Here is a 23,498-nt window from a genome sequence, read left to right as displayed (position 1 = left end):
CAGATTGCTATCTGTTGGTAACAGCTATTATGTTTCAATTTCATTTTTAACAGGAACCAATAGTAATTTTTTAGACAGGTTCACTGCAGATTTATACTAGCCTCTAAAGAGCTAATAGATATGTCCCTTTCATAAAACAGGAAGGGAATAAGCTACCGGCCCATTATGCGACTTATTATTCTGATAGCAAAACTGCATAAGAACACAACATGAAAAGATCAACACTTCTGATGAACATAGACATGAAAACTTTTTAATTTTGCATTTCTTTATATTAATTATAAAAGGAGGTTTACATTTTTGTACATCCACAGATTGACCTGCCTTCCTTTTCTTTCATTTCTTTCCCTCCCTTCCTTCTTTGCTCTGTCTTTCTCCCTTCCTTTCTCTCTCCCTCCCTCCCTCTCTTTTTTCTTTCTTTGTATATCCCTTCTCTCTGCATTTTAATCTCCCCTTCTTTTTACTTCCCTACAACACTCACTGACTCTCTCCACCCTCCCTTCCTTCCTTCCTTTGCGGTCTCCCTTCCTCTCTCTCCCTCCCTCTTTCTTTCTTCCTTCCTTCCTTTCGTTCCTTCCTTCCTTCCTTGTTTCTTTCTTTCTTTGTATATCCCCTTTAACTTTGCCTTGCAATCTCTCTTTCTTTTTATTTCCCTCCAGCTCTCTCTCTTTCCCTCTCCCGGCCCTTCCTCCTTCTAGCCTTCCTGCCCACAATGACTTCAACAGGTTTTCTCCAGGACACCCTTCTGTTATGAGGTACAACCTCCCCAAAGCTCTGAAGCAGTATAACTGTAAGGTAAATTAAAGAAGGCCCCCAATGAATGACGCCACCACTGTGGAATCCAGGCAGGAAGAGAAGTTACTTATTCCAAATTGCCTGCCCCACGTGCATGGTGGAGAAGCACAGGGCTGAAAAGGGGCCTGCCACCCCAGGGCCAGGACTTATCTAGGCCAGGGGACTGGGGGGCAGGGGAAGGTGTGGCCAGGTGTGGGAAAGCTGTAGAAACACTGGATTTGGATGAGAACTCAAGGCCTGGGTCTCACTCACATTCTAAAAGGAGGCATGACCTGGGCAGCCCAGGATGTGACCTCAGAGGAGGGGGAGATGACTGCTACCAAGTATTCCAGTTACCTAGGTAACACAGACACTGGGCAGAGGATTATGCAGGAGGGGGGGAGATGTCTGCACAGGGCCTGAATAGTCAAGGGTCTATGGACTGAAAGCCCTGAATAACACTTTGCCCCTTTTCAGTGAGCTTTCTCAGGTGTTTGGTCACAGCCACGCAAAGCTGAATTAACGGCACCTCACCTGGAAAAGCAATACATAGCTACAAAAGTATTTCCTATCAGGATTGCTTTCAAGACATTCCAGTTTCCTTCAACTGTCTGATTCTGATTAAACTAGCTATTATATAGACAGTAGTTCCGTGTCAAACATTTAAATGTGATCCATGTTTTCTAATACAGTGTCAAACATTTAAATGTGATCCATGTTTTCTAATATGTCGATTCAGTAAAAAATATTTACTAGTACGTGGGAAGAATACTGATTTTGTTTTTCCTTTTTCTTGTTCTTTCAGTAGATCTAGGTCAATTACCAGAATTGCTTAAAACTGTGTTACTTTGATGACGGTATCTTCCTGCTTTGCTTGTCTTGAGCCTTTCCTCCTGGAAAAGATACAAGAGAAACAGCAAGGCAACATGTAAATGAAAAGACACAAAGAAAACATGTTTCTCCTGCCTTCTTCAGGAAAAGCTTATCTTTCATGTCTTGGCATTGGCCATATCAATGCCTTGCCTAAAGATTCGAAACCAGTCTCTCTGGAAGTAGTTGCAAAGGCAGTTATGATCATTTCTACTACAAATTGTATACATTTTGACATAGTCCAAGAGGATTGGTGTGTATGGGAAAATTGGGATGCATACCAAGGTCAAAATCCTCCTCATTCTTCATTTTCAAACCCTTTATAGCTAGTGCTGGTGGTTCATGCCTGTAATCCTACCTACTCAGGAGGCTGAGATCTGAGGATCCCATTTCAAAGCCAGCCTGGTCAGGAAAGTTGTTGAGACCCATAGCTCCTATTAACTATCAGAAAACTGGAAGTGGTGTTGTGGCTCAATGTAGTAGAGTGCTAATCTTGAGCAAACGAGTTCATGGACAGTGCCAAGACCCTGAGTTCAAGTACAACAACAAAGAAACCTTTTATTTACCACTCCCTTCCTCTCTTTTGTGAACACCTTCATTCACAATGAATCGCACAGACAACACAATTAGACTATTCCCCAATGCTACATAGTCACTTGCCAGAGGTTCTCTAGAGCTTTCTGTGATCTCCCCTAAGTGATGGAGCAGATCTGAAGCTACAGGAAATGCTGACTGCAAGTATCTTATCACCACTAGCTGGGATGGGGGGTTCCAGTGTCTAGAAGGTTATATAGGGTGCTAATGTTTGTTATCTGCCTGAATGTACCATATTTAGTGTGAGAAAAGCAACCTCTGCAATCACACTAAAATGTCTCCATCTTATAACCAGTCACCATTTTATACTAATATATTCTGGAATTATTTGCTTGTTCATTTCAATTGTAACTACCTTCTGTTTGTAAACAGCCAGCAATGTCAAAAGTATGAGTCCTTACCAATGGAGTTGAAGATTAGACATTCTTCCTTAAAGTGGGAACTCTGTGCTGACTTACCAGCCTCCTCCAACTGTGACCATCAGCAGTGTCCCTATTCCCAACCCTATTTCCAGCCAGCTGTGATGAGAACAATGTATACCTTTGCCCATTCCCTAGTAGCGTTCTTTCACTGATGCCTAGAGTGTTCTCTAACTTCCTTGTATTTATTACCCCATCACCCTGGTCACCGATTGTAAAGAAAATGTGAGCCTGACTCCTTAGCAAAAGGAGAAGGGGCAGCAATACCCTTTGGGTTAGGCCAAACTGAGCTGGCCACTCTGCCCAGTGCACCGGCCTAGCTCTGGGGAGAGTGGCAGATCATCCTTGTATACAGAAGTAAAATGCCTTGACAAACTCTATCTTTTGGGTATCTATTCATTTTGTGACACTGGAGGGGTGTGCTTCCAACACTAAAATGGATAGGGTCATATTGGGATGTTTAGGGGAGAAGGAAATTTCCCTTACTTAGTACTTGTCTTGCTGTTACCCTCTGTGTAATCTAGAAAGCCTCCTGGGACAAGCAAAAACTACCACAAAACACATGAATGGATAAGATGAAACTAAACCATAATAGATATGATACTTCCTGTACCAATGGCACTGACTGGTTAGAAAGAGCCTCTCTAGGTCTGCTGGGAAACCATGGCCCTGAATGGTGTTTGGCCTTCCTCTTCCCAGACCCTTAGTACATGACTTCATGAGTAACAGCCAGAAGTTTAACTCACTCATTTTCCACATCTTGGATGGAGTCAGGCAGAGGTTGGTTCCTGGTTTCAGGAAGGAGGAGGACTATAAAGCCACCAAGAACAGAGAGGGCACCATAGATCATCCAGGGCAAGGAAGCAGAATAAACTGCGAGAATCATCAGCAGGGGAGCCAGTGAGGACCCAAGGCTACCAGCAATTCCAATGATTCCTAAAGCTGTGGCCCTTAGAGCACAAAGCACAATACAGAAAGAAAATGTTAGAAATACTCACGTGGACTTTGGCACTTGTGAATTATCTTATGTTATGGGATTGAGGAAGCAGTGTATTTAGACATATGGAGATTGTGGACTGACTCTAGCCTTTGAAATTCCTGTTGCTTTGCTAGCATTTCCTCACAGCATACATAGACATCTGTGTATCATTTAGCAATGCCACTCTTCATGGCATCTACTTTTAGGTAATACCAAAGATTACAGGAGTGGGGCACCAACGGCTCATGCCTCTAATCCTAGGTACTTAGGAACATGGTTCAAGGCCAGCTTGGGCAGAAAAGTCCACATGAGACTCTTCTCTCTAATTAACCACTCAAAAACTGGAAGTGGCACTGTGTCTCAAGGGTAGAGCCTAAGCCTTGAGCTCAAAGAGGCTCAGTGATAGTGCCCAGGCCTGGAGTTCAAGCCCAACAACTGACCAAAAATAAAAATCCAAACAACAGCAAGATTGCAAGAGGCCTAGTGGAAGGATACATTCAGTGGATTTCACAGTACCTTGGCAAAAGCAAGCTTTCACTCAACTGTGGCTGGAGTTGTTTTCATTGCAATGATTTGCCTTTGTGAAATATCCTGCCCCCTCCCTTTTTAAATTTTTTTAATTAGTTTGAAGAATGAAGGTGCTGAGAAAGGTCTGATCCTAACAGCAAACAGATGAGGTTCTGTACCTGATTACGGTTGGGAGTAGTTCCTGTCCATGGGTTACAGAACAAGTAGTGGTAGCATATAGAAGTCCGCTTCCCAGAGTTGAGAGAACTAGACGGAGGGTTTGCATTTCTGGAGAGAGGAAGAATCAGAGAGAGTCAGGAAGTCCCAGCTGCCACAATCAGCATTCCTTGCTCATAATGGCAAACACCTTGATTGGAATTGTGTACAGAGTTAAAGTGTATCACAGAAGAACTAAACAGAAGCAGAGTTCCTGCAGTGGATAACAAGTGAGAAATGTGCCTTCTCTACACAGTTTGGTTTAGGATGGATCACTGATTCTGAATGATTGTACTCAGTCTCCTTGCATCTCTGACATTTGCTAAAGAGGGACAGAGGTTGAGGAATTGAAGCACAGTTCACTTTTCTCTTTTCTGTCCAGTGTCTCCTCTGTCCTTAGCATAATGTTGAACTGTCATGTGAGAAACTGCTGAGGGTGTGTGCAGGATCTATCTTGGCCCTCAAGGAGTTTACAGCCATGACCCATGTGCCCACAACACGAGGTTAGTACTGTGCAAGTCCTACACAGATGGAAAGCCTGGAGAGTAGCTAGATCTATGATGATGTGTCAAGAATCTTGAGTAAAGGCTTCTTTTAGTAAGAATTTCAGAGTTTAGAAAGAATGGTTTTCTCCACAATAGGAGAGCATGAGACATTGGGGTCATTATTGAGGCAAAGCAGCACACTGAAGTCCAGGCTGACATGTAAGAGGATCTGAGCCTATCAGTTTGGGATTTTACAAAACACACCACTATTCTGTGAGTTCAGAAAAACATGGTGACCACCTACACTTTTCTTTCTCATTACATATGTCCACTTGATTTTGTAAAATTGACTCTAAGGTAGTCTGAGGTGATCCGTAACTGTGACTTGTATTTCTTCTTTATTTGAAGACAAGTAGTATCTACTTTCTCACGAGATAATTCTCCAAACTGAATTTGCATAAATGGTGCCCTGTAATGATATTCATAAGTGGATAAACAGAGTTTAGGAAATATGAATTGTCAATGAAGAGCAAGTAAGAAGACAGAGCTGGACAGAGAAAGGGACAGTGTAGTGTGGTCTTAGTAGGACCAAAATACAAATGTAGACCTAATATGTCTATTGCTGGCCTAGAGGAAAGCTGGCAGAAATGACAGCTGTACCTACATACATATCAACTGTAATGAAGGAAATCTCTCCCTGCTGTTGAATGTCAGAATGTCAGCTAAATGCCTAGATTGGTCGCTGGGAATTGTTGGAACTCTACTTTTACAATTACAGAAATACATCATCTATGAACCCTTGAGAAAACTGGGTAGATATTTCTTTTCTACTCTGTGTGTTTTCCTTACCTTGAGGCACCAACACAGTAGCCAGAATGAAGGTCCCCATAAAGGACATGAAAAGAAATTGACTTATTCGACGGCCCAGGTGATTCAGTGCAATAAGTGTTAAACAATTAGCTGGGATGCTCTGGGCACCAAAGAGAATCAGCAGCAGAAAAGTATTACTTCCCAAGTTCTGGAGGTTGAGTATTAAGCCATAAGTGACCAAGTATAATACAAATCTGTAGTGAACAGAGAGTAAAACATATAAAGTTTACAGACTATGTCCTATTGATTACAGCAACATTAGTGCAGATAGTCAGTTTTTGAAAACCAATGAAGGTATAATTTTTTATCAAAGTATTTCCTTGCAAGTGGTTATCATTTTTATAAATATAATAATGCTTATTATTATTGTTATTATTATTTTCCAGTTTGGGAGCTTGAACTCAGGAACTGGGCAATATTCTTGGGTTTTCCTTTTCTTTCCTCTCTGAAAGCTGGAGCTTTGACACTTCAGCCACAGCTCTACTTCTGGCTTTTTGGCTAACTGGAGATAAGAACGTGCCCAGTTTGGCTTTGAACTGTGATCTCAGCCTCCTGTGTTGTTAGGATGCTGAGTTGCTCATGCCCAGCTACTAGTGAATATTTTTTTAAAATCATCATAATGTAGGTGTATGCTGATAGAGCCCTTCATTGTAGTTAACCATTTTGGAGAGCAAAGGGCAGTATTGAGGACCAGATGGATATTTTTCCTTTATATTGTTCTAAGTGAATGGTTTAAGCTTATATATATAAATATTTGTTCAAATATCTATATCTCTATATATCTGTATATATTCACTTACCTGTTCAAAAATTTACCTGGAGTAATGGAAACTAAGCAACAGAAAAACTCAGAATCAAAATCTAGTTGTGCTTAAATTTCTCAGCATCAATCTCTGATGACAAGCATAGCATGTCATATGATAAACATGAACATAATATGTTATCATGGTTATATAATCATGATAAACATAATTAGTTTTATATTGGTGTCTTTAAAACTTTTGGGTACACCTAGCCATAGCATTGTGGGCATGTTGCCCCTGCCTTTTATCTCTAAATCGACCACTCCCAAATACTGAGCCATTGAACAGGAGAAATACAAATCATGCCTCTTGAAATGAGAACAGTGAGAAGCCTACCTCACAAAGGCCAAGAGACAGATCCGCTTACGCAGGGCGGGAGCATGGAGCAGGTCGCGCAGAGACGCTTTTTTCTTTGCCACCTCTAGCTCCTCCTTCATGGTGGCTCTCACCACCTTCAACAACAAGAACAGGAGACTCTTCAGTTGTCAGAAACTGGTAGGCATTAGAGGGAGCACCAGGCTCTCACAAAGGAAAAATTCAATGCAAAGCCTTTCTGTGGAGTGGGAAAATGTAGACATCAAAAAATAAATGGCAGATGGAAAATCATGGCTCACATCTGTAATCCTAGCTCCTAAGGAGACTGAGATCTAAGGAAAGTCCCTGTGAGACTCTTATCTCCAATTAACCATTCAAAAAGTGGAAGTGGAGCTGTGGCTGAAAGCAGTGGAGAGCTAGCCTTGAGTAAAACAGCCCAAGGACAGAGCTCAAGGCCTGAGTTCATGGCCCTTAAGTGAAAAATAATTCAGTGACAGTTTCCAGGCTCTGAGTTCTAGCTCAGGACAGGCACCCACGCGCGTGCGTGCACGCACACACACACAAACACACACACACACACACACACACACACAGAAATGTCAGGCATAAAAGTGGCAAGAAGGGTATCACAGAGGGTAAAGGAAGCTCAGGGAACTTCTCCAGTGAGGAAAAACTAAGCAGGAGACAGAAGGAGGCTGAAATTTGAGGATCACGGTTTAAAGCCAGTCCAGGCAGGAAACACTTATCTCCAATAAACATTCTTATCTCCAATAAACCACCAGAAAACCAGAACTGGCTCAAGAGTTAGAGTGCTAACCTTGAGCTGAAGAGCTGAGGAACAGCACCCAGGCCCAGAATTCAAGCCCCATGACTCACAAAAGAAAAAAAGAAAAGAAAAGAAAAAAAAAAGAAAAGACAACGAAGAGAAGAGTATGTTAGAGAAAAATATGAAGAATGAAACTTTATAGTCCAGTGTTCAATATACACTTGATAAGTATGAGGATGTGAAAAATAAACTTGATTTTCTACTGTTGCCTGTTGTAGAAATCCTTATATCTTTCAGTTTGGGGAAAAAAAGAATAATTTTCTGAGGGGCATTATTGCAGATGTGAGTGTATATCAATACTATTTCTAGTAGTGCTCAGGGCTCTTATTAGTTACTGCTTGCTCCAAAATATTAGCTACATTGCCATCCCACCTCTACAAATAAAACAGTTAGATCAGGGAGAGAATATCTGATGAGGCACTGTAAAGAAAAGATACTATCCTAAATTAGATTTTTACACTATCAGGAATGACTTCTTGAGCTGGGCATAGTAATACTAGTTACTTAGGAGTCATAGATTTATTTACAGGATCATAATTTCTGGCCATCTTAGGAAGAAAAGCCCATGAGACTGAATCTTGAAGACAATCCGCAAAAAGCCAGGTTAGAGGGTAGCCCAAGTGGTAGACAGAAGAAGGGAGTATGCCAAAGAAGCATGAAGCACTGAGTTCTAACCCTACCACCACCAAACACTTCCAGCTTGTAGCCCAACAGCCTCTTCAACAAAGTATTGGGCCTAAATTCATTAGGGAGGAATTGTGGTGGTATCTTCCACATCTGGGCGTGAAAGCCCTTGACTGCTATTATTGTTATTATTATTTTGAGAATGGGTTCCAAGGACACTTTAAACCTGTGCCATCTGTTGGCTCTAGAGAATATGAGTCTGGCCTTCAAACACATCCAATATCAGAATAATATATCAAGGTATGCTGGGGTTATTTTGTATTGTTTACTCAATTAAAAATTGAGATAGTAAAGTATTTCAGATGATAGATTTCAACTAATTAAAAGGAAAGTCCATTGTTTGCACTGTAATTGTCTGAAATTATATTTGAATTGTAATTTATCTTAAAGCAGGTTCTTTATGTTTTCCTCTAGTAGTTTCAAATTTAAGGGTTTACATTAACATCTTTAATCTACTATGTGTGTGTGTGTGTGTGTGTGTGTGTGAGAGAGAGAGAGAGAGAGAGAGAGAGAGACAGAGAGATAGAGAGAGAGAGTCCAAAAGTTTGAAATAAAAGCCTGGGTGTTGTTCTTGAGCTTGTTTTTTCACAGCTAGTGCTCTACCACTTACGTTACAGCTCCACTTCTGGCATTTTGATGATTACTTGTAGATAAAAAGTCTCATAGACTGGGCTGGTTTTGAATCACAATCCATAGATCTTAGTTTCCTGAGTAACTAAGATTAAAGGGATGAGCCATTTATGTCCAGCATCGTTTTGTTTTGTGTGTGTGTGTGTGTGTGTGTGTGTGTGTGTGTGTGTGTGTGTGTGTGTATACCTGTCCTGTGACTTGAACTCAAGGCCTGAGTGCTGTGTCTGAGCTTTTTTTCCTCAAGGATAGCACTCTATCATTTTGAGCTATAGCACCTTTTCTGATTTTCTGGTGGTTAATTGGAAAGAAGTCTCATGGACTTTCTTCCCTGGGCTGGCTTTCAACCTGGATCTTCAGATCTTAAGTCTCCTGAGTAGCTAGTTAGGATTACAGGTGTGAGCCATCAATGCCTAGAGGTCATCATTATTTCATTCCTGGTTTTAGAGGATTTGATTTTATTGATTATAGGTCTATCATGCATTGCTTTTAGTATGTTGAAGAGGAAACTATATTTCTACTCTCTTTGGGGATTCTTTCAGAAAAGGATATTAGATTTTGTCAGAGGCTTTTTTCCCGAGTGGAGGTATCTATGTTACAACGCATTTGATTATGCCCTTTATTATATTTATCAATTCAAATTTATCTAGCCATTCTTACATTTTGAAATGAAGCCTATTTTATTACAATTTATCATGTTGTAAATTGTTTCTCAATTTGGTTTGCAAGAATTTTTTTGTGTGCCAGTACTAAGGCTTGAACTCAGGGGTACTACCCTTTAGCATTTTGCTCAAGGCTCTACCACTTGAACCCTGACTCTTTGGTGGTTAATTAGAGATAAGAGTCTCACAGCTTTCCTGCCTGGGATGTCTTGGAACCTCAGCCCTCAGATCTCAGCCTCCTGATTGGCTAGGATGACAGTCATGGGCCACTGGTACCTAGCTACAAGAATTTTATTGACAAGTTTTCATCTATACTCATCATGGAAATTTCCCTGTAGTATTTCTTTTGTTTTATGCCCTTATCTATTTGAATCAGAGCAATATAAAATTTGTAAAATAAACTTGAAGGTAATAATTTGTATTTTATGAAATAGTTTGGGGAATATTGATGTTAGTTTTTTAATGAGTGCATACAATGAAATAGTGACTCTATTCACTTTTTTTCCTAACTCTTTGATAATTCTTGCACATTATTTTTTTTCAATTTAATTTAATTTTATTTGTGAACATACTGTACAGAGGGGTTACAATTACATGGGCAGGATAATGCGTACATTTCTTACCAAACATTGCAGCCTCCTCCTTTGGTTTACCCTTCACATCCCTTCCCAGCCTCCCCCCTCCCCCCATCCCAATCCTTCTCCTTCCCCCCCTTCACCCTCCCCCCCCACGGACTTTGTAAAGCTCGTTTTGGACATGACAACTTGTACTTCTCATTGTTGCAACAGGTCCACCTGTATCCTTAAACAACTGGTTTTTCCCCATCTCCTCCACAAGTTATACTGACATCAAATATAGTGAAAGCAGGGGTTATACTGTGGGGGAGGGATATACAAAGCAACAAAGAGATAATCTTATAAATGCGTTAGAAACACATGCATGAAAGAAAAAATCATTAAAATACATATCTAAGGGTTCATTTTCCTGACATCACATTATCTGACCTTTTCTGCTTGACTCATACATACACTAGATATTGCAAATAAGGGAAACCATGGGACCTATGTTTCTTTGGGCCTGGCTTACTTCACTTAATATAATTTTTTCCAAGTTTTTCCATTTCCTAACAAATGGGGCAATGTCATTCTTTCTGATGGAGGCATAGAATTCCATTGTGTATATATACCACATTTTCTTGATCCATTCATCTACTGAGGGGCATCTGGGTTGGTTCCAGATCTTAGCTATGGTAAATAATGCTGCAATAAACATAGTTGTGCTGGTAGCTTTAGTGTGGTCTTGTTTGTAAACATTTGGGTAAATGCCCAAAAGTGGGATTGCTGGGTCATAGGGGAGTTCTGCAGGGCAAATGACATAGCTAGCAAGATCAATAGAAAGCCCACGGATTGGGAGAAGATCTTTACTAGCCATACAATGGACAAGGGTCTCATATCTAAAATACACTTGGAACTCAAAAAATTAAACCCCCCAAAAACAAATCCTCAAAGAAACAACTGCCCAATAAATAAGTGGGCGAAAGACTTAAAGAGAAACTTCTCTGAAGAAGAAAGAAGGATGGCCAATAGACACATGAAAAAATGTTCAACATCCCTAGCCATAAAAGAAATGCAAAGCACATTATTGATCCATTTAGGTTGATTAGTTGTTGTTGTTGTTGTTGGTCATGGAACTTGAGCTCTGGGCATGGGCAGTGTCCCTCAACTCTTCAGCTCAAGGCTAGCACTCTACTGCTTGAGCCTAGATTTCTGGTGGTTTATTGAAGATAAAAGAGTCTCATGGTTTTTCCTGCCCAGGCTGGCTTTGAACCGTGATGCTCAGATCTCAGCCTCCTGAGTAGCTAGGATTAGAGGCATGAGCCACAGCATTTTTGTCTCCAATTTTTTTTATGCGTTTTCTCATTTGTTTGTGCACAGTTTGGTCAAGAATCTGTCCATTACATTTATTCTGTCAAAGAACCAAAACTGTGTTTCAACTGTCCCTTCATATATTTATTGCTTCCATTTCATTAATTTTATCTCTGATCATGATTCTTTCTATATTTCTCCTAATTTTGGAACTGGTCTGTTCTTGTTTTCCCAAGACATTGAGTTTCCTCAACAGGTTATTCCTGATTTCCCTGAATTTTTACTGAAGGCATTCATAAGCGTGAACTTCATTTATATAATGACTTGATAGTTCTTTTTCTTTCTTTCTTTCTTTTTGTTGGTTGTGGGGCTCAAACTCTGGACCTGTATGCTGTCCCTCAGCTCTTCAGCTCAAGGCGAGTGCTCTACCACTTGAGCTACAGTGCCACTTCTGGTTTTCAGAGTGATTTACTAGAGATAAGAGTCTCATGGACTTTCCTAGCTGGGCTGGCTTTGAACTGTGATCCTCGGATCTCAGCCTCCTCAGTAGCTAGGATTACAGGCATGAGCCACTGGTGCCTGGCTTCGACATTTCTTTTCTTGAAGCCCTCAATATTTTTTCCTTGTTTTGTTTATGTAACACCTTTAATTATACTATGATATGGGAAGTTCTTTTCTTGTCATGTCTGTTTGGTGTCCTAAAAGCCCTTTGTCCATTGATAACCATCCTACCCAAAACTGGTAGAATGTCTTGGTATTGTTTTATTAAATGTGTTCTATTGTTTCAACTTGCACATCTTCTCCTTGTTAAATGCTCATGATTTGTTGTTTGGCCTTTAAATGGAGGTCTTGTATGTTGTGTGTTTTTCTTTATTGTTGTCCAATGACCTCAAGGTACCAACTTATCTACAAGACCTGGAAATCTGTATTCTTCTGATCCAATTTGTATGGAGGCTCTTAAATGGGTTTCTTATTTGTCTTCATAAGACAAATTTGAAGCTGTTTCAGAATTATTACTTTATTACATTCATTTTGTAGATGATTTGTTTTCCTTCTTTCAAGGAATTATTTATTCATGTTCTCTTTCGATTCATTCAGATGTTTATTTGGATGCTCTTTCATTTCTTTTGATCATTTCATTTCTTTTAATCATTCTTGTGAACTTTTAGTCTTGGATTTGATCACTTCCCTGGCATTGTTGTGAGTTGGTTGACTTTTGGGGGCTTCATGTTGACAATTTTTCATATTTCCAATTTTTTTCTACTTTGTGATGTGCATTTTTGTCCATATTAGATTGGAAATTTTTGTATCCACTAAGTTTTTCAGTTGACATATTTCCAATGACTGAAACAGCAGGTTTCAGGTATAATTTTTTACTACTGGACTAGGGGTGTAGCTCAGTAGCTGCGCATTTGCCCCAAGTGGTAAAGGACCCAATTCTAGTGAGAGGCTGTAACAACTACAACTGACAGATATATCCAATAGGGAAACACAATGTTAAGTAATTAAGGGGGAAAAAAGCAAAGACATTGAGACTACAAATATACCAAATAAGGGTAGGAATGGAAGGAAATTAGGAGGAATTACAGTACTTAGTAGTGTAAGAAATACTGAGAAATAAAAACGGCAACAGATAACCAAGTGATGTTGGCCTAGGTCTGTCATTGTAGCTACTCAGGAGGCTGAGATCTCAAAATCAAGCCTGCCCTGGAAGGATAGTTGGTAAGACGTTTATCTCCAATTAACCATCAGAAAACTCCAAGTGTACCTGTGGTTTAAAGTGGTGCAGTACTAAACTTGAGCAGAAGAACTCAAGGATAGCATTCAGGTCCTGATTTCGAGCCCCACAACTGAGAAAAAGAAAAAGGCACTGATGTGGAACATGTACTTAGAAGAAGGAAATGTAAGTAGAGAGACAAATCCAATAAGAATAAAGTGACAATGAAAAACAAAGGAATAATAAAACTTAGCAAACAATGCATAACTATGACAATAAAGATTTGTAAGAGGGTAAAATTAAAATAAGAAATAGAGAAAGAAAAAACATGTAAAGAAATAAAAATGAAGGAAGGAGGGGAAGAAAGAAGGAAGAAGAGGGGATATATATCTCTCTATATTTACATATAATACGTATCTAAATTTAAAAATATGTAACAAACATATATTAATCCACACACCAGTGGCCTGTGCCTATAATCCTGTTCAGGAAACAAAAATCAGAGGGTCAAGGATAGGAAGGTCTGTGAGACCATCATCTCCAATTAACCACACACAAAAAAAAAAAGGAAAAAAAGGAAAAAGATAAAAATAGGAACCAGAAATGGAGCTGTGGCTCAAGTGATAAAGTGTTAGCAGAAAGCTCAGGAAACAGTACTCAGGCCCTGAGTTCAAGCCCCAGGACCAGCTTACACATAAAATAACTAAGCGATCAAGAAAAAGGAGGAAGAAACAGAAGGGAAAAATTTGATGAAGAATGTGTTAGACTTCCAGGCCCCTAAGGATGCTAATCTCATGAGCCACAGAGCAATGTCTTCATTAGTACCAACTGTTCGTCCTTCCTTCCTTCCTTCCTTCCTTCCTCCCTCCCTCCCTCCGTCCCTCCCTCCCTTCCTTCCTTCCTTCCTTCCTTCCTTCCTCCCCTTTTGTCAGTTATGGGGCTTGAAATTCTGGGCCTCGGTGCTATCCCTCAGCTCTTCAGCTCAAGGCTAATGCTCTATCACTTAAACCACTATACCACTTCTGGTTTTCTGGGGATTTATTAGAGGTAAGAGTCTCACAGATTTTCCTGCCTGGTCTAGCTTTGAGCCGTGATCCTCAGACCTCAGCCTCCTGAGTAGCTAGGATTACAGGCATCAGCCACCAGCTCCTGGCCCAACTGTTATTTCTTTGCTTGGTGAGGTCAGTATGTGTGCTACTTCAGCTTCCTGTATTTTCTGTCATGTTCATCCACCAACCAGAGTGTGTGGTTATAGGGAAACTGAGCTGTACACCAGAGATGCAGAATGCCCCATAGGATGAGCTCTAGCCTGCAGTGTGTCCTCCTCCCAGCCCACTGCCCAGATGGGAAGCAATTTGTACCACCCAATACAACTTTGACTAGCTTCCAATCCCACAGAGCTCCCTGCCTTGCTGGCTTTCCTGTGCAGCTATGTTAGATTTCCCAGTCAGCACACAAATAAACAACAGCCCCCCCCCCCCACCAAAATCCTTGCTGTGTTCTCTCAGACCAAATGATGTGGGGGGTTGAGATATCCACACAAGGTCTTAGACAATGGCTCTCTGCCATTGGGTTGTGACCAAATGCCTGGGAGATGAGAGAATTTTTTGGGGGAGGGGGTCCGGTTGTCTTTTTTTTTTTTTATATTACTTATGTGGTGCTGAGGAATCCAACCCAAGGCCTCAGGCATGAAAGGCAAGCGCTCTACCACTGAGCCACCTTCCCAGCCCGAGATGAAAGAATTTTCTAAGTGTGTGTTTGCTATGCAGATTTCAGCACCTCTGTCCATATTACTGTTTATTTAGCCCAGTTTTAAATAACTCTTGTTCTTTTTCTTCTGTTTCCTCCTTCTGCTCCCCCTTTCTGCCAAGACCTCTTTCCCATTCTGTTCTGAAAGATTCTCTGTGGCTTTTTTCAAAAAATAAGATACACTGCCCCTGAGCTTTTTCTCTCAAAGCTAGTGTTCTACCACTTTGAGACACAGCAGCACTGCTCGTCAATTAGCTGGGGGCCAATTAGCAGCTTTGAATGATTCGATAATCAATACATGTATATTTATTCAGAATACAAAGGCTAAATGTATACATATATGTATTATTACATTGTAATAATTAAAAAACAAACAAGGTTATCTTTCAATTAAACATTGAATTATGTTGGAGGGTGAAGTTGTTCAGAGGACATCAGGTGCAGGTAGGAAAATAGCTCAAGGAAGCATCCCATATACAACTGCATTTATCTCGAAACTTTTTAACTGAATTAAATAAATGTAACAATAAAATTCTGTGGTGGGTGTTTCATAAATTACATTCAAGGGAAAGGAATAAATAGTCAGAGTGCTTTTAACTTCTTTCAGATAAGAAAATACATGTCCAACGCTTTTAGCACAGTTCATCTTTGTCACTAGGGAGTACGTATGTTGGGCTATGTCTTCCCTGTGTCTTATAACCAACAGCCATCTCACTCACCTCCACAGTTAGCGTGTCTCTATAATTCTTCATTCCATTTATGCGCGCAGCTCTCCACAGCTCCTTTAAGGCTTCCTGGGGTTTGTTGGTGCTAATGAGCCACCGAGCAGACTCTGCCAGACACCTGCCCAAAGACGAGGATGGAAATGTAGTCAGCTCTCACACGCTCACTTCCACTCCCCCTTCAACCTTCAGATTCCTTTCTCCTTCATTCTCATCCCTTCCATTTATTCAGGTGGACCAAGAACTAGCATCATGCGTCATGTGTCATCATACCTCGGGAAACAGGAAATGACCTCTGCACATGATACTCTGGGCTCCCGGGAATGCAGGCCTGGAGTCATGCTGACTCCATGGTGAGTTCTGTGAAAATTGACTACCCAGCTCACAGAGCTGGCGTATGAGGGACACTCATATTTCCCTGAATATGGATACCCCAATTAATTATTATTAATTTTTACTAAATGTCTCATTCAGATGGGAGCCAGTTCTGATCCTCATGGCTGTGGTAACTTTTGGAACACCAGCAAGATAAATTGGCCTTAGTTTAATGAGGGCACAGAATTGCAAAGACTTGTGGAGGACAAATGTCACAATGGATGAGTTGGCTAAAGGAACATGCTGTTTATCTGGAGTTTGCTCACAGTATTAATGAAATCTACAGTCACTTCTGAGGATCACTCCTAACTCAACAGGCTTTCTGTCCTGAACTAACACCATAGCCCTTTTTAACTCTCTCAAGACTCTTTAAGGAGAGGAAAGGAAGAGGATCCAAAAACAAAGGATGTAAGTTGTCCATTCTGCCTAGGATTTTCAACTGAGGAATCCATACTGCTCCATAATTGAACAGCACTAGAGGTACATTTGCGTCTCAATTCTGTCCTCCAAAGACAATAACCATCGTGTTTTTTTTCCCAAACCATACATACAAATGCAAACCATAGACAAAGAAATACCATCTTCAAATGTTTTCCCCATGAAGGCAAATTCTTTTGCAAAAGTTCTATTACCATCTTACCAATTAAGTCTACTGGCAAGGAGAGCCAAGAAGATCTGTAACATTCAGGAAACGATTCATAGCCACTTTTGGGTCATAGAGATGCTTATTCTAGTAATTAGAGTAAACACATTCACATTTGAAATTCAAATAGCCTATACTATTTTTTATAACGATACTGAATTTTGTATGTGCTTACACTAAAATGTTTTAATCTCTAATTTGAATATTGTGAGATATATTTTATGTAGTACAGAACCCTCCTGTATTTATTTTTTTAATTTTTTTTGTTTATGTGTTATTGAAGAATTGAACCCAGGGCCTTATAAATGCTAGGCAAGCACTCTACCACTAAGCCACAATCTTAGTCCTAGAATCCTCCTTTAAACAGGAATTTCATCTCATAAATAATTGTTAATATGACTGCATCTGTTGCAATTTGCTGACATAGTAACTTCAAACATAATTCAGTTTCTTCAATTTTACCTAACAACACTTTTTGTCCCGTTGCTCAAGTCACACATTGCTATGAATAAGGAGAGCACAACATCAGAAGTTGATCAAGGATCCAAATGAATTTCTTATGTCCTTCATTCAAGATCTCTTCAAGAAGAAAGCTCATACCTTGTGAATGGAAGCAAGAAGAAGACAGCTATAGACAGTGCAAGCTGAAGGATCTGCCAATTTCGAACAAAATAAGCCAGGCCTCCCAACAATACTTGTCCTACGCCAGTTGAACATAATAATAAGAGCACCGTCATGGCTTGGAATTTGCGTCCTGTCCATTCTACACCTGAAAGACAGCACCAGTGAATTTTCTTCTCAGACCAAAGTAGAGTGTTAAGTTCGCATTCAAGGTGAGGAAAATGCACATGGTGGGAAGACATACTTACCGAGCACCATACTGTTTGTTAGGATGACTGTGATGGACATACCAGCCAGAAAGCGCAGGACACAGTAAAGGAGGAAGGTGGGAGCAAAGGCTGCACCTGTGTCAGCAATGGCCAATTTCAGCACACAGATGATCATAATTAGCCTCCTTCCAAACCTGAGGAAAAGACAAAGCTTAGATGGTGGGAATGGAACAGCTGTTGCACAAAGAAACACAAAGTTTCTTAAAACTACAAATAATCAGAAATAACCAACAGCAATGGCTTTGTTGTTGTTCAAGGCTAATGCTAAGCTACTTGAATCACATCTGACTTTTTGTTGGTTAATTGGAGATGTGTGTCATGGACATTCTTGCCTGCCTAGCTATGAACCACAATTCTCCAAGCCATGGGGATGGCTCTTTGTTGTGTTTTGCTGGCTTAGGAGAGATAATCCTGGGAGACCTGGCTAATTGTACTTGACACATTGTTCAGCTGGCACTGTTTATACCCTTCTCTTTTTTTGCTGGCATTGGGGCTTGAACTCAGGGCCTTTGAGCTGTCCCTGAGCTTCTTTTGCTCAAGGCTAGTACTCTACCACTTTGAGCCACAGTGCCACTTGGATTTTTCTGAGTAGTTTACTGGAGATAAGTGTCTCATGGCCTTTCCTTCCTGGGCTATATTTGAATCATGATCCTCAGATCACAGCCTCCTCAATAGCTAGGATTACAGGCATGAGTCCCTGGCACCTATTGGGTCAGTGATTGCATTCATTCAATTGGTACTTAGGCCAAATTTCTAAACAGTTTAGGTTTTTGTCTGTTTGTTTTGATATTGTCCAGTTGATACTGAGACTAAATTTCTAAGCAGACACTTTTCTTTTGATTTTAGATCTGGTTTCCAACCCCAAATTGCTAGCCTTTGAAAGGGAACCTGGGGGAGGGGGTCCCTGGGATCCAGCCTGTGTTCCATTCTAGAAGGCACAAGCCAAAAGACTGGGCCATTAAGACCAATTTTCTACCCTATAAGACATTTTGGCTTGAGTAGAATATCTAAAGAGAGAAGGAGACATCCCAAGAGAGTGTCCTGGCTGGAGCATGACCGGTGGCACCCCAATGGAACCAGATGCTCAAGCAGGGAGTCTGGTGAGGATGTAGGGGGTGGGAGTTGCATAGAAGGTGAAAGGGAGTAGTCATATAGGATGTAGAGGGAAGAAGCCTTGTAAGACATAGGGGCGTGGCTCTGTGGGAAGGAGAATGGGAAGAGTCTCTAAAGACATAGAGGGCCTGGTTCCAAAGGACCATAGAGGGATGGAGACAGTAGAAAGGTGTGGTCTCCTAGGTGTAGGGGAGTGTGGTTCTGCAGCACTTAGAGCTTGAGGTCATGTAGACCACAGAGGGAGAGGATTCTGATGAGTGTTAAAACCCTTAGGAATGGTTGATGCCTGATCCATTCCCAGAGGCTTTTCCAAAGTGAGGCTCTATACACAGGTTTGAGGTTTCTTCCTCTTTCTTAAGGGATCCTGGGATAAGAGACTCAAGAAATTTATTTTTATTCTTGCTCAAATCTGAATTGTACTCTCCTCATTCATTTCTTTGTGTGACTTCAGAAACAGAACAAATAGTACTGGCAGGTAAAATAGAGGAGGCTGAACGATGTTGGAAAAAAAAAAAAACCACACAGATCTTCATATACGTAAACCTGACCTGTGTATACCAAAGGCGCTTCTCCCATTGGTAAACAGTAGTTTAACTACGTATTTACACCATAGGAGATAAATTATAATACTGGAACTTCTAATACATTTAATACAGGTACTTAAATACATGGAATTAGCCTATCATACTGTCTACACAATAAAGTATCAAAATCAGATGTGGAACTCTAGGACTGTACATTTCTTGACCACAGCAATGGGAACACTGGGGAAACAACACATGGGATTTTTTCTCATGAGTGGCATCAGAATCATCGTCTGTTTAATTTGGATTTCTTGGTCATGAACAACATGCCACTTTCAAGAACAGGAAGGAAGAAAGTCCCAGTGCAGAGCAAAGAATGCTCACAAAAGCTGCAGAGGAAAACACTAAACAAGATGAGGAATGAAGAACTATAACAGGGAAAGTCTGTCGAAAAAAAGAAAGGAAAATGGAGTTCTGGCTTTCATAGACTTATAGCAAGTCACAAAACAGTTTCAGTCAAAATGCAAATATGTATAGATTCACATGTCGATGACTTATACCTATACTTATGGCTGCTCAAGAGGCTGAGATCTGAGAATCACAATTCAAAGCCTATCCAGCCAGGAAGGTCCATGAGCCTATCTCCACTGAACCATAAAAAGCCAGAAGTGGAGGTGTGACTCAAGAGTAGAGCACTAACCCTTGAGCAAAAATAATGCTCAGGGATAGCATTCAGGCCCTGAACTCAAATCCCGGTACTGTCATAAAAAAGCAAGCAAGCAAGCAAGCAAGCTATACTTGAGAAACTACACATTAGTTTAGAACAGCATAGGGAAAACACTAGAAGAACCCCTTCTTGAGAGGAGGATGCTGCAATGCTATGTTAGGTGATAAGGAAATTCAGCCAACAATTTATTATATAAGCATTTTTCCTCATTCAAGATTCTACATTTAATTTCTAATATTTTTTTGCTTATGATATATCTCAGTGTAGGATATAGACATTATCTACTTAGATTTTATTGAGCCTCTTTGGATTTATATGTGGTTTCCCACTGATAGGGCACATTTTCTTCAAATCTCTATCCATTTCTCTCTTCTTCTGAGACTATCATAACATATATGTAGGTCTGTCTCATGCTATCCCTGAGACCTTTGTGTACTAGCCAGCTTTAACCTTCTTTCGTCGATTAGCCTTCTTTTTTTTCCTTTTTTTTGGTCAGTCCGGGGTTTTGAAATCAGGGCCTGTACACTATCCCTGAGATCCTTTTTCTCAAGGCTAGTGCTCTACCACTTGAACCACACAATACCACTTTGGCTTTTTCTGAGTAGTTTACAGAAGATAAGTCTCATGGACTTTCCTGCCCAGGCTGGCTTTGAACCATGATCCTCAGATCTCAGCCTCCTTAGTCGCTAGGATTACAGGTGTGAGACACCAGCACCGGACATTAACTGCTTGATCATTTCTACTGCTTTGTTTTTTCATGTCTATCCATGGATTCTTATACTGGGTCTCAGCTTCCACTGAATCTCTCTAGTGACAAGTTTAATCTATTCATTTCAAGTTTTGATCTCAGATTCTAGTATATGCCTCTCTACAATTCCTCGCTTAGTATTGATATTACTACTTTTCATACATTGTTATGTCTTTATGTCTTCATACATCTTCTAGCTTATCTTTTTGAATATGCTTAAAATACTTGTTTGGAAGTGTTTCTCTAAGAAGTTGGATGTCTGTGCTTCTTCAGAGACCTTGGGGCATAGTTTTCTTTGAGTGGACTGTTTTTCTTCTTTATACATTGTGATCTGGTTGTTTTTGAAAACATTTGGTTAATATGATAGAGAGATTTGGGAATGTTGATCCTCTGTCTTTCACATAGTTTTCTCTGTGTGTGTGTGTGTGTGTCTCTGTGTGTGTGTTTCCTATTGTGCAAAGATATAGCATTCTATATTGCCTGTGACTTTACCAGCCTTATTCTGCAGACTACTCCTTGTCATTGTGAGCACTAAAGCCTTTTGTCCTACTGATCATGTTCATCTAAACTTTTGACACGTATTTCTTTGAATGTTCAAAGACATTTTTTGGCAAGCTGATTTTTTTTAACATAAGAACTTCTGGTAGACAAATTTACTCTGAGTTGAAGCTTCTCCAATGTGTGCATTTAAGATTTCCTTTTTTTGGCTTATTCATGAACTAAGGGCCTGGGCACTGTCTCTGAGCTTCTTTTCTGAAGGTTAGCACACTACTACTTGAGCCACAGCACCACTTCTGGCTTTTTCTAAGTAGTTTATTGAAGATAAATCTCACAGACATTCCTGCCTGGGCTCTCTTTGAATTGTCATCCTCATATCTCATCCTCCTGAGTAGCTAGGATTACAGGCATGAACCATCAGTGCCCAGCTTCCATGTAAGATCTTCATGTCCTCTAACAGAGAGTACTGTGAACCAGAAACTCACCTGTCTGTTAAAGGGCCACATAGTGTATTTCCCAACAAAATCCCAAGTGTCAATATGAATTTACTTATTGAAGTTAGTAACTGAAGTTCACACACCAGGTCCCACTGAAAGAGAAGGAAATGAGCACAACAGAGCTTATAGTCTTTCAGTGTAATCTGAGCAAATCTGCCTAACATGACCTACAAGTTTCCTTTTTCAACCTAACAAGACTTCTCTCATTTAGGTTAAAACTTAACTGTCTCCAGCAAACTGCCTTTAAACGAATAGGTTTGCTATGGAAATGATCCCCTTTAATCCATGTTGAATTCATTGGGGGACCTTAAAGCATTTTCTGAATCCTGACTACCACAGTAGGTCCTCCAGGTGATTCTCCTAAAAGAACATTGTGAGCATGTACATTTGCTCCATCTCCAGGAAGTTGCTAATGTATAAACACATTTGTGTAACATGGACTGAGCCTAGCATTTATAATGAAACACGAGTTGCTTATGCACTGTATTAATAGTGTCGATTTACTATTTACTGTCAAATTCATTAGACTCATTGTATATGTGTCTTATACTTAATAAAGATGCAGTCAATATAGACTAAAAGAAAGAAGAATCACCTTAAAGTGTGGGAAGGATTTGTGTTATTTCTAAACACCCAAATCCTGAACTCCTAACTGGAAAATGAAGCTTCCTACCTCAGTTACGATGGTGGAGACAAAGGAGCTGCGGTCATACACCCAGCCGTTCACACAGGGCTCTGTTTCTGCCTCACTCAGGTTCCAGAAGGTGCTGTTCAGGTGGAGGAGCTGCCATTGGGGATGGACAAAGCGCCGGCACTTCTCTGGCCTGAGGTTGGAGTCGAGTGGGATGGAGATTCTCAGGAGGTCCTCCTGGCTGAGGAGCCCAGTGCCATTGTCAGAGAGCGTGTCATTGTCGAGGATGCCCACCCAGCAGCGGTGCTCAGGCTCGGCTGCCGTGAAGTTCTCCAAGGCAACATGAGTGTAAGCCAAGATATTACATATTATAAAGAAAGCCAACTGAAGGATCTGAAATCTTCCCAGGCTTCCAACTTGATCCAGAATTTCCTGAAAGGCCATTGGGGCTAAATAAATATCTCCAGTTGGAGGCAAAAGTATAAAATCTAGACTGCTTAAGGAAAATTAGTGCCATTTCACGGGATACATGACGGGAGGTTGGTCCTGAACCAACTTCCTTTCTCTTCTGTAGCCAGGTGGTAGAATGAGTATCCTCTCGTGATTATTTTTCAAGTCACAGAAACGTTCGACTGGTTGGCTTTCTCTAATTTTATCTGTTAAAGATCAACTTTCTGGAAAATAATTGTGTCCTGAACAATGTTTCACATTCACCTGAGGACATTGATCTCCAGGTTCCCAGTAACAAACCAGAACAGACCTACTATTGATATGTAGTCTTTCACAAATACATAATTTATAAGACTCCAAAGTGAAGTGCTTTAAATTTTTATTTTTTATTTTTTTGTTGGCTTGAACTCTGGGCCTGGGTGCTGCCCCTGAGCTCTTCAGCTCAAGGCTAGCACTCTACCACTTGAGCTAGTGCACCACTTCCAGTTTTCTGAGTAGCTCATTAGAGATAAAAGTCTCATGGACTTTTGTGCCCAGGCTGGCTTTGAACCGTGATCTCAGCCTCCTGAGTAGCTAGGATTACAGACATGAGCCATCAGTGCCCAGTAATTTTTAAAATAATTTTTAATATTTCTTAAATGCAGAAAATGTTTTGAAAGGACTGAATTTTATTGAAAAGAGCTCATGGAAACAATCTCGAGGTACAATTCTTTCTGTT

General features: G+C 40.5%; 1 protein-coding gene across 1 annotated transcript; it reads right to left on the bottom strand.

Annotated features, from left to right (window-relative positions):
- Window positions 1-231: 231 nt before the first annotated feature.
- Window positions 232-22,912, bottom strand: LOC122104787 (solute carrier family 22 member 9-like). Its single transcript, XM_042675720.1, has 10 exons — window positions 22,373-22,912; window positions 21,688-21,791; window positions 17,572-17,726; window positions 17,303-17,471; window positions 15,682-15,805; window positions 6,854-6,969; window positions 5,694-5,908; window positions 4,323-4,431; window positions 3,404-3,607; window positions 232-1,667 (listed from the first exon to the last, which is right to left on the bottom strand). The coding sequence occupies exons 1-10, from the start codon at window positions 22,772-22,774 to the stop codon at window positions 1,607-1,609; spliced, it is 1,659 nt and encodes a 552-aa protein (XP_042531654.1). The 5' UTR covers window positions 22,775-22,912; the 3' UTR covers window positions 232-1,606.
- Between the last annotated feature and the right edge of the window lie 586 nt (window positions 22,913-23,498).

This window comes from Dipodomys spectabilis, unplaced genomic scaffold (assembly GCF_019054845.1).
Source record: "Dipodomys spectabilis isolate Male_0828 unplaced genomic scaffold, ASM1905484v1 ptg000030l, whole genome shotgun sequence".
NCBI lineage: Eukaryota > Metazoa > Chordata > Mammalia > Rodentia > Heteromyidae > Dipodomys > Dipodomys spectabilis.
Note: the sequence above shows the minus strand (reverse complement) of the source record. Positions and strands in the feature narration are given on the sequence as shown.

Coding starts and splice junctions, on each gene's coding strand:
- LOC122104787 (XM_042675720.1), bottom strand. CDS start 22,774: ATGGCCTTTCAGGAAATTCTGGATCAAGTTGGAAGCCTGGGAAGATTT. Junction 17,472..17,571: donor AACAAACAGTATGGTGCTCG/GTAAGTATGTCT, acceptor GCTGTCTTTCAG/GTGTAGAATGGACAGGACGC. Junction 6,970..15,681: donor GAGACACGCTAACTGTGGAG/GTGAGTGAGATG, acceptor TTGTTGTTGAAG/GTGGTGAGAGCCACCATGAA.